The sequence below is a fragment of the Phaethon aethereus genome (assembly GCF_964289735.1).
Source record: "Phaethon aethereus genome assembly, chromosome: 14".
Lineage (NCBI taxonomy): Eukaryota > Metazoa > Chordata > Aves > Phaethontiformes > Phaethontidae > Phaethon > Phaethon aethereus.
The window spans coordinates 2,448,707-2,460,388 of record NC_138590.1 but is presented as its reverse complement, the minus strand read 5'-3'; the positions used below and the strand labels follow the sequence as shown (position 1 = coordinate 2,460,388).

Genomic DNA, 11,682 nt, shown 5'->3' with positions numbered 1-11,682 from the left:
TTAACGTGTTTGTATGTGTAAGTGTAATACATATCAGTATATATTGATATACACATCAATATATAATGCAATATATATCACTGAAGAGAACACATTGATTAAAGAAATACAAAAATTTGGCATCATTTCCAAACTTAAATAGTAAAAATAAAAACTACAAAAAGGAGCTGCATACCCTAATGTATCATGTGAAACAACAAGCAGTATATTCAAAAATGTAAATTTACATCCAATTTTTCTGGTCTTGTCATGTCACATTAGACCCATTTACAATGGCAAAATCCAGAACACACCGCTGTGAAGACCGCAAACGTGCTCAAACCTGGGTTTGCGCAGATCTGCGGCGGACCCAGTCACACCTCCCGTGAGAGATTCCAGCTTTGATGTGAAAAGGACAGCAAAGCCATCTGCCAGGTTCAAAACCAAGGTTACAAATTCTATTGCTCACAACAACAGTAATTTTGGACCTCAAAGAACAGCGTGTCAGAAATTTTAAGACAAGCTCCCCCTCCGTTCAAGTGAAACAGGATTATCGGGAAAATAGGCAGGTACGCAACTTGGAACAGAAGCTGCTTTTTGACCGATGCACCAGGAGTGACAGAGCCAGCGAAGAACAGAACCACCAGGCACGGCGATGTCGGAGTGCCCGTCAGAGAAGCCCGTAACCCCCGAAGAGAAGCAAGACTTGTGCATTATCTCGTGCCAATGTTCACTCCACCCTCTGCCTGCAAGACCCTCTGAAAAACCCTTAGCCATTTCTTGTAGGTTGAAATGCATTTCTATATAGCAGGCATGACAAAAAAAAAAACAAAAGCTTTCTTGAGTCTTGATGCGACCAGAAGTTTTAACCCGTTAAGGGCGCATTTAGAGTTCAGCATCAGATTTCCAGGACACTTGTGAGCAGATACGACAGACTGCCTTAGTGCTGGGAGATGGATGTCCCCAGTGGGTTGTGCTAACGTTTCATGTATTAGTATCAAATGCTCCAAATGCACCAGTACTAAGGTTTCAGTCAAGGACTCCACTTACTAACTATTCCTGTAAAATACCCGCTTCCATTTAAGAACTGTGGGTTCAAATTCACATAATCAAGGAAACCTTACGCAGTCCTGAAGCAAAAAGAAAAAAATTACTGAGGAACAAAACAAAGCAAAGTGTACCTTACCTCACTTAAATTCGTATGTTTATTTTTGTCAAGACTAAAAAAAAAAAAAAAAAACCAAAAACAAAAATCCTGAAGGCTGCACTGCTCAAATCCAAATTAAGCCCAAGACTTCAGCAGCATTTTCATTGCAATCAACGAAGTGCATTTCCTAGTTTGTAAGAGCAGCGCTTCTGCAAATAGATTAAAGCACGTTTGGCTGGTAAGCCTCCCCAAACCATCTGAATTTGCAAGCCACACATTATAAGCTAGCACTCTAGGTAAGTGCCTTCTCATTCTTTTGAAGAGAATGAATGGCTCCAATTTAATTACATTTCTTCTGCAGTCTAAGCTGAGAATGCCATGTAAATGGGTCACGTTGCTGCAAAATGCAGCAATTGATTTCTCCAATCAAAGTAAAAAGAAACAAACCAGTAGGATCTTACTTCTATTAATTTTTGAAGGAAGAGGTTTACAGCAGTTAATGTATCATGAAGGTTAAAAAAATCATTTTCATAAAATACAAGAGCAACCAATTTCACCATTGAGTAAAAGTAAAAACTGGGATTCTTTTTAAATTAGTCCGAAGTGGCATATAGGAACTTAGTAGTTTGCTGCTGTACTGACACTATGACAAATCAAAGTGTAGGGTTTTGCTTTTTTAAATCCAATGCTTGTGGATCAAGTTCTGGAAATGTTCCAATTCTAAGGCAGGGATCTGTTGTGTTTTCCACCATGAGTTTGCTCCTTGGGTTGGATGCTGGAGGGGCGAGGCACGTTTTGCCGGACCCAGGTCGACTACCTAGTAGTCATCAAGGTCAAAAAATTCATCGTCTCCTCCTTGGTATTCCATTCCCTGGAAGTCCACTCGGTACCGCAAGATACCTGGTAAAAACAACACGCTTTAGCTTCTTCAAAATTCAGAGAGCTCAAAAGGCATTTTAAGCAGTTTACTAAGCCCTGTCTGCACATCAAGGGTTTCTCAATTAAATTTGCAGAAGCTGACTTAGCACTTGTATTGCAAGTTAGGCTCCAGCTGATGGCTGACAGCAGATAGGCAGCTAGAGCGGAAATGCCACATCCGCGTTGCAGCCTAATGTAATTTATTGCCAAAAGGAAGAAATACCTACCTGCCCAGAGACCAGCTTTCTTCTGGAAAAGCTGAGCCTATTCTAGGAGGACAGCATCTCCAAAAAATACCGGTAACAGATCATTTGTCCCAATATAACTGCTCAGTCAAAGGCCTATCAGTTAAATTCAGAAGGCAGTTGGCACCGAAGGAACTTTTACAATGGAGTAAAAGCAATATTTAGCAGCTGTCTTCCTGGTCTCCTCCCACCCCAAAACCAACCTGGGTTTCTAGGAGGCCTCTATCCCTGGAAACATCTACTTAGGTGAAGGGTATTCAAGGAATATTTCTTTTCAAGTCTACAGGGACTGCAGCATAGTAGCAAAGAGTATCCCACCATGCAAAGAGGCTGGATCTGGCAGGACAGGAAGGACTCCTGGAATTACAAAGCCTGGAAACTTAAGAAAACTGTTGCTCCTTATGTAGCCCAAGAATTCAAGCTTGTTTCCTTCTTGTTTTCTCTTTACAATACAATCAACTCTGTTACACATCCCACAGCCTAAGCATCCTTCCTTTACATCCATCCCACAACATCCTTCTCTAAACTGGAGAGATACGGATTTGATGGGTGGACTATTCCGTGCATGAGGAATTGGTTGGATGGTCTTATCCAGAGGGTAGTGGTCAATGGCTCAATGCCCCCAGACGAGCAGTGTCCCTCAGGGGTCTGTACTGGGACCAGCACTCTTCAATATCTTCATCAGTGACATGGACAGTGGGATCGAGGGCACCCTCAGCAAGTTTGCAGATGACACCAAGCTGAGTGGTGCAGTTGGCACGCCTGAGGGATGGGATGCCATCCAGAGGGGCCTGGACAAGCTCGAGGAGTGGGCCCGTGTGAACCTCATGAGGTTCAACAAGGCCAAGTGCAGGGTCCTGCACCTGCATCGGGGTAACCCCCGGTATCAGCACAGGCTGGGAGATGAAGGGATGGAGAGCAGCCCTGCCGAGAAGGACTTGGGGGCACTGGTGAGTGAAAAGCTGAATGTGAGCCAGCAATGTGCGCTCACAGCCCATAAGGCCACTTGTGTCCTGGGCTGCATCCAAAGCCGCATGGCCAGCAGGGCGAGGGAGGGGATTCTGCCCCTCTGCTCTGGGGATACCCCCCTGCAGTGCTGCGTCCAGCTCTGGAGCCCTCGGCACAGGAGAGACATGGACCTGCTGGAGCAGGGCCAGAGGAGGTCACAAAAATGATCAGGAGGGTGGAACAGCTCTCCTAGGAAGAAAGACTGAGAGAGTTGGGGTTATTTAGCCTGGAGAAGAGAAGGAAGAGACCTCATTGCAGCCTGCCAGTACTTCAAGGGGGCTTATAAGCCCTTTCTTATAAGAAAGATGGGAACAGACTTTTTAGCAGAGCCTCTTGTGATAGGACAAGGGGTAATGTTTTTAAACTAAAAGAGGGTAGATTTAGACAAGATCAAAGGAAGAAATTTTTGACAGTGAGGGTGGTGAAACTGTGGCCCAGGTTGCCCAGAGAGGTGGGAGATGCCCCATCCCTGGAAACATCCCAGGTCAGGCTGGACGGGGCTCTGAGCAACCTGCTCTAGTTGAATATGTCCCTGCTCACTGCAGGGGGGTTGGACTAGATGGCCTTTAAAGATCCCTTCCACCCCAAACTATTCTATGATAAACAGAGCAAGTGGCAACAGTTGGCTTATCAGAAAACAAGCAACAGCTTTGTCCTGGAATCCCTAGTCCAGGGAGAACAATGTGCATGGCAGGGGGTTTTGCTCCACCCTTCTAGTGATTTTTGTCAGACTGACGCACATTAAGTTATCTGCACCTCTGCCAGACCTGGCCAAAACTGGTCAGTGAGCTCAAGAAGACTGAAGGATTTCAGAAGCCTCATTTCTCCATGAAGTTGGGCTTAAAATACTTTTATTTTGAAAAGAAGCAGAAGACCTGGGAGCAAAGTGCAGGGAAGTTCTGAGAGATGAGTAACAGATATCCAGCTGCTTCAGAAACTAGACCGGCATTTGTCATACACCACTTCTACACAGCAGGGCATGGTCTGCCAGAAAACAACAACTGTGCAGAGACAGAGTGAAGCAGTTCACAGCCCTTCTGAAATTCGGCAGCTGGAAAGAAGGACACTCCACCCTGAGCATTCTGAAGGACAAGGGGATCTGAGGAACACAGTCGGAAAGCGACAGCTGCCTAACATGCAGCATCATCTTGCTGAATATGGAATGAATTCACCTGGAGATCCCTGATGAGCATGATGGTTTCTTAAACTGGTATCGTAACTAATACGAGTAAGAGTAATCCCACTTATGTTGGCACCAGATTATCAAATCAACCATGAAAAAAAAGACAAGCACATTTTTCTCTTGCAGTTTACCTCCAATTCCTCCAAATCCTTTCACAAATTGGGATCCTTCCTGTGATTTGTCTGTAACAATTTCCAATGTTGCTCCAAATTTCTTGTAGTTGTTTGCAAACCACTCCAGAAGAGGCATACTTTCTATCAGTTCATGTTCCTGGCCAGTCTACATAGACATGGGGGGGGAAGGGGAATTAAAAAATGTTACAGTCACTGCATGTTAGGTATTGAGAAAATTCATACCAAAAGTTGTCTTTGGCTTAAACATCACCACTGTCTTTTCAGTCCCAAGACAGAGACACCAGCCTTCATGCTCTGCAGGCTGGAGCAGCCTGACATGCTTGCCAGGGTCCAGGTGGCAGGCATTCCTGACACATCTGTATCAGACAAGTGCTGGCACAAGCACAAATCTCCTGGTGCTAAGAAGTTAAATACTGACAGGCCTTCTTTTGGGCCTCCATACTACGGAAGTTAGGGCAGAATCGAGAGAAAAAATGCCGTGTTTATTTTTCTGCTCAACTGTCACCTCACACTGTGTTCTTGGTTTTCACTGTTTCTTTAGATTTGCTTTATACCCCACAAACAGCCCATCGCCACTCATCTACTCAGGCACTGTTTACTCTAGGAAATACTGACCTATGCAAATACAGAGGCAAAAAGCACAGTTTTATAAGCAGAAGGTCAAGTGATTATTGGCGTAGAAACACTTCTTCATTGCAGATAACATTGTAAACCTTCCGTGTGCAGAAGGAATTAGCAATTACCCCGCCAAGAGGGAAAGCAGCTGGAAATGGCTACCCTGGCGGTCCTAATGCAAGACAGACATGACCACCCTTTTTGTAAGGGACAGACCTTTTCCCCTCAGCTTACTCTGCAAAGTAATACAGACCCTGCACCCTGTCAGGGCTTTTTGACCTGCGCAGGCAAGAAACTCGCAGGCAGCGAATGACAGATCCACATTTCAAATGTATCTAGAAGCAAATGCTCCCTTGCACTTAAATCCAAGTAATAGTTTCTAGCCTCACAGTTGTTTTGTATTGACCAAATCAGTGCACAATAAGCAGAGAGTAAAGGTTTGGAACCTTAGCCTGCACGTTGCATGGTGGTTACCAGACTCTTCTAGCAGATGGTTTGATGGTGGTCAAAAAAAACACGTGTTGCCTGTCACTTCAATTAATTTACACTACAATTGGCAGCAGGGCAGATTGGAGAAAAGTAAGCCTAGAATCCAGGAGTTACACTTAAGGTGAACTGGAAGAGCCACAGGCTACCATCTTGAAGTCTTATTTGTGCCAGAAAGGTCATCATGCTCACGTGCTTGTGGCAAACTAAGTTCAGATGTTCAGAATGCTGCACCAGTTCACAAGAATAAACGTACAAGCCCCAAAGCTGAAATACCTCTTTATCTGTGAAGTGGGATTTATCCTTCTCTTGCTCTGGTGTCAAGTACAGGATCTTCTCCTCTGAGAAGGGAGGGGAAAAAAAAAAAATATTAGGTTGGATAAGACTACCCAACACAGGTTAAAGATAGCAAGAGACTGACAACTGCCAGCAATTACAACACAGGGGGTTTGGTCATTGACAGTGCCTGTCTTTCTAGCTGAAGCTCTATGAGAAACCAAACAGGGCACACCAGTAGAGAATAACTGTAGGGCCAACAACAAAAAATGGAAAAGCTCCTGCTGTAGGCATATGGTTTGTCTATAGTCAGTAAGAATTGTGTTTCTGGCCATAAGGATCAAGTCAGTCTCCCCTCTATAAAGCACTGCTATCACATTTATACTTACACAACCAAAAGGCAGATTTCATGCTAGCTCTGTGGCAAACTGCCACCCCAGCACTGCAATTCTTTCTCCACAGTGGAAGCCTGCCGGTTTCAGGCTTTTCCCCCACAGTAGCTGGGAAGCAGCAAGTTAATGACCTGCCTACACAACATCCCCTTGACCAAGTCCTTAAAGATCTACTTCGGGAGATCCTCCAGCGTAATCTATCCAAGTGAGACGGCTTAGGTGCTAAACCCTCGTGGACCTTTCAAGCCTCACAGAGGTGCTACCTACCCTCCGTGCCTTGGCAGTGCAGAACATATCTCATTATGTCCAGATTTTCATAGACTATCAGTATCTCTACTGCTCCCATTTCCAAAGCTTTTAGTGTATCTTCAACACCGAAACAGTACTTCCCCGTGTCCTGACTGATTTCATCGAAGTATCGTCCTGCAGCCAGGATACAAAGAAAGAGGTTGCATGAACACTCACCATGCCACATGGATTTTTTTAAACAAACCTGATTTGAATGCAAGAAGAAACTGGAAAAGGAGACCGCAATGCTGCTGAAAGAAGCAAGGGATATGGTGACATGTCAAAGCATATAATTTAGAACATTCATCAGCAGAAAGTCAACTCCAAACACTGCCCTGTCAAGAATCTCCCTCCATTGAAAGGCTTACCTTCGCTACCAAACAATCAGTTGGACTAACCCACCAGCAGGCACCATTTAAACTTCACTCTTTTCAGTGTAAGGTAGCTACTGTTACTATTGCCCTCCTGTGCTTTCAATGTAGCAACGTGTGTCTGCTGACAGTCAAACAAGAGATCACTTCTACTGCCAACTTAAAAAACAAAGTAAATCTTAACTCTAATCTAGCTGAAGATGCAAGCAATCTGAGGAGATATTTTTCCCCTCCTACCCAAATGTCAACAGAAGGCCTGAAACTAGGGAGATATCTGATGAAAGGATACACAGAGAAGATCTGAGAAGTTTGATGGGGGAAAAAAACAACCACCGAAAAACACCCCACTCAGTTAAGTCCTGCAGCATTTGAGAAACTGTCCCGGTAACAGAAAGAACAGCCACAAGTCATGCTCTGCCCAACTCACAAAGCATGGCAGGGTCAGAAAGTATTCCAAGGCTGAGGTAGCACACAAAGGCACTACCAAGAGGTCTAAAGCAAGATTCAGTCAAGCAACTTTGGCTCAGGAGGAGGCTAAACATGTAGTCACATACCTATTAATTTCTTCTCTTGAATGAATTTCACATTGGAGAGGACCTCAGTTGACAACTCAATTGCTTGATTGAATCCATTTTCTCCTCCATATGAAATGTCAACTAGTTTGAGCACTTTGGATTGCAACCGCTAAACAAGAAAAAGAGGAGACATGAAAAAAAGAGTCTACTACCCAGCACTGCCATAAGACTACTTCACAATGCCACAAGAATAAGTACCTGGCAAGAGTCACAGCATTAATCTATTTTGCTTCATTTGCAAGCAGAGGTTCTGAGTCAGAGGGACCTCTGAATGCTTAATACTGAAGCACAATTTTCAAGCAGCAGGGACACAGAGATTAGGTTTAGTGGATTTTAATTCCAATAAAGCTTCTACTTTAGATCTGGGAACACAAAGAACGTGAATGCCAGTTCCAAATCAGGGAGGACAGGTTTCTTATTAGCACTGTAACTAAGAAAAGGAGATCTCACCTCCTTGCAGGAGCTATTAGGAAAGGGAAACCCCTTTAGGATACATCAGATTTTTAGTTTTGATCAAATTTAGGAAAAATTTCTTTACGGAGAGAGTGGTCAAGCATTGGAAGAGGCTTCCCAGGGAGGTGGTGGAGTCACCATCACTGTAAGTGTTCAAAAAACGTGTAGACATGGCACTTCAGGATGTGGTGGGCATGGTGGTGTTGGGTTGATGGTTGGACTTGATGACCTTAAAGGTCTTTTCCAGCCTTAATGATTCTGTGAAATCACTTAAGACACCAAGGTTACATTCCTCCCAAGATGCATCTTATACCAGAGCTACTGCTAGTATCACCATGTTACTACTGACACCTTAAACATTTGGGCTTTGCTCAGAAAAGGCCACTCACCTGATCAAACATGTCAGATTGGCTTAATTCAGTTTTGAAGTCAGCTGATCCAGCTAAAACAAGACCAGCCACGTTCACCTTGTCGCCAGAAATGAACAGTTGCACAGCCGTCTCTGCTACCTTCCTTACATAGTTGTGTCGTTTTTCCATTCTCAAACGAGCAAAACGCAAGGCAGACTGACCTCCTCTACCTTTACGAGAGAACAGATGTGAGGTAGCAATTTGGTAGCCATTTCATTTCAGGAAGGTTATTAGCACATGGTCCCAACTGGGCCGTGAATAACTGAAGCCAAGGGCAGATGCAGCATGCAGAATTAGTTTGCCATGAGCAGAGCCAGGGGCACTCCTTCAAACAGCAAGTGAATAAAGAAGGTTCATTCACACCAAGATATTTTTCTCCACGTACCCCACAGAGGGAAATATGTTGGTTGGTGTTGTTTTATTTTTTTTTCTTTTTATACAGACTCGCAACTCTCTCTAGAAATTTTGAACATCTGTGCACATTTTCTGTGTCTTGTACCTTCATGAAAAGCAATTCCTTTGTTACACTGCCTCACATACTTTTCTTGCTGATGCAATGCATGCCACCACTATCTGCTGCAGAAACTTACTGGCATTTCTATTTAATTTTCTCCTATCCTAATCTACAAAGAAGGACAGTAAAGACAATTTGAATTCATCAGTGCCTCACTACAATACAGCATCATATAGTGGAACTAGAATTTTGCTTGCTCCATTAGGCTTCTGTGCTTCTTGCAAGGAACAGCTTCTTGCTTTTCACTGTGGTTTGCATGCAACACCATCAGATGCAAACTTTAAAGACGCTACCAAGTAGTATTACTACTTGTGCTACTAAAATTTAGTTAAGACTGTCTCCAAAACCAAATAAAGGGTCAAAGGCACCAAGAAATAAAAAGTGCCATTTTAAGATCAACTGCATATTACAGTGATTCATTAATTTTGACAGAAGGCTCAGACTAGAGGCTTTGCTGTCAGATTCCAAGGGAGCAAAGAATTGAGTAGAGCTAAACACCTACAGGCCAAGTTCCCTGCTTCCACCCTCACGTCCCACCCCACGATATTCTGTTGCAGTCTAGAGACAGACTAGTGCATTACCATGCTTCTTTGGAAGATCCACAGTGAATTTGTGCAGGACTTCTCTTGTGTTTCCTTGAAGAGTTCCAAAGAGTGCACCACTACCATCTATTACAATAAAGCCAAACTTGCTGTCGTCGGAAAGCAGCGCTGTAAGAGCCTGGAACAGAAAATGATGTTGTTAGCAGTAAGCACCAGTTTATTAAGGACCCTGGTTCAGAAACGCTACCAGGAACAATACACCTCAATAAATTTTAGTACTGTAGGTGGTCATTGCATTTTTTTTTTTTTTTTTTACACAAATAAACTAGAGGAAGAACAGCAGATTCAGGACTTGAGACAATCCCAGATTACTATCTCACACAACGCTGCCAAGAGCGGAAAGAAAACTCATGTTTAAGCTTGATAACTATTTTCACAGCATTACCAGTTCATCACATGACATCACAGGCAGGTGTGATAGCAAAACCCTAAAGATCAGCTCTGGAAAGTGTTAAGTGAAACGGATCACACATCTACAAGGCTGCATCACCTCTCTGGCTGACAAAACTGGAAGAGTAATTTTCCTGGCATCCCAGCCAGGAAAGCAGAACTTGCTTAGTTCACCAATCGGGCTATTTGTCAGTTCAGTTTTATACACAAAGCACTGAAGCAGACTTTCAACTTGCCAACTACCACAAATACTGGTTCGCTGCACCTGCTCACTTCAAGTCCCAGAGGGAGAATGATGAAATCTATAGTGACTATGACAAATTCAGCCTTACAAAGCAGAATTAAGTAACAGCAGCAATAATTGCAATAATTGTCCTGTGTATAACTGGCTATAAAGAAGAGAGCATAACGTTTGTTGGTAAATGAAGTTATCCTTCAATTCTCTCCCCTTTAAAAAAGGCAGCTGAATTCATCCTGTAAGGTCATTTAAGCTGACTAACAACTAAAGCACTGCTTAGTATCAAGGCTTTCAAGTTACTTTTGTCCAATTTCATGGTTCTGGTGGTGTGGGACACCCACAAGTACCCAAACTCTACACTCCTTTTTTTGAGGGAATCTGGCAGCTACTGGGCCCTCAAGGGCAGCCTGAGCGGGTAGGCAAGTTCAGCACACGCGCTCCTGTTCACTTACACATGCCCAATAAAACTAATAGCAAGAATCCTCTTTCTGGCTGGCAAAAACACATCAGCGGGATGGAGAACTTGTCAAATTCCAGATTGCTGGAATTAAGTCACCAGCTTAATACTGAAAGAGTGATGGTGTTGGTTTACTGCATAGGACCTTTGCCTGCCTGCATGCCTGCCAGCTTGATTACTGGGCTGAATGGAAAGGATAAAAACCACCCGTCATCTTTATCCAAAATCCACACAACCAAGTCTACAGCTTTCAAGCTTAAAAGAAACAGACACTAAGGTTTAAGGGAATCTACTGGCCAAAATAAATATTCTGTATTAATTCCTCAGCAGTGGGATGAATGAGAGGGTGGAAGTGGCATATTACATTGCAATCTATTTAACTGGGACGGAGCCAAGCAAATCGTGTGACTGGAATGACTGCTCCAGCCAAGGTATCAAAATAAGTCATTGTAAATCCTACCCTTCAGACACACATCAGGGTTCATAACCCTCTTGGGAAGTTACTTCGGTTTCACAAAGGCAATAAAATATCTAGAGGAATTATTATCAGATACTCTTGCCAGGCAGCAGATGACTACAGCTCTGATGTTCTTGATTCCCTCTTATTTTAATAAAGTATCCAATGATCAGTGATTCCTTCAGTTTCCCCTTCGCTAGTTCTAGGCCATCAATTCCACTGTTTGACCTATCAAGCACAAAAACGGGACTATTGCTTTTATTCTGTTCCTTCAGCCTGGGCTGAGTTTCCTCTTTGCAGCTCCAGCCTAAAGGTGAAGATCACGTCCTTTTTAGAGACACGTCAAGACTTCAGTGCTAACATCATCTAGTTGCTCAAGATAGGCTTTTACAGCTTGATTTGATTCTTCAGCACAGACAATACCAAGTAAAACAATCACATACACAAAAGACACAGGAGAGCAAACAGCCCATGGAGAAAGGTGCTGTTAGTAATCACATCATCATCAGTAGCAGCAATTACCACAAATTTCTCTCAAGTTATT

At 43.5% G+C, this 11,682-nt stretch overlaps 1 protein-coding gene across 1 annotated transcript in view; it reads right to left on the bottom strand.

The window, feature by feature from the left end:
* Positions 1-372: 372 nt before the first annotated feature.
* ETF1 (eukaryotic translation termination factor 1) overlaps positions 373-11,682 on the bottom strand; it is a 29,212-nt gene continuing 17,902 nt past the window's right edge. The window contains exons 4-10 of the mRNA XM_082006266.1: positions 9,576-9,714; positions 8,460-8,650; positions 7,597-7,726; positions 6,651-6,806; positions 5,992-6,056; positions 4,612-4,759; positions 373-2,026 (exon numbers count right to left, since the gene is read on the bottom strand). Of these exons, the coding sequence (XP_081862392.1) occupies positions 1,944-2,026; positions 4,612-4,759; positions 5,992-6,056; positions 6,651-6,806; positions 7,597-7,726; positions 8,460-8,650; positions 9,576-9,714 (912 nt within the window). The 3' untranslated portion in view covers positions 373-1,943. The remainder of the gene's footprint in view (positions 2,027-4,611; positions 4,760-5,991; positions 6,057-6,650; positions 6,807-7,596; positions 7,727-8,459; positions 8,651-9,575; positions 9,715-11,682) is intronic.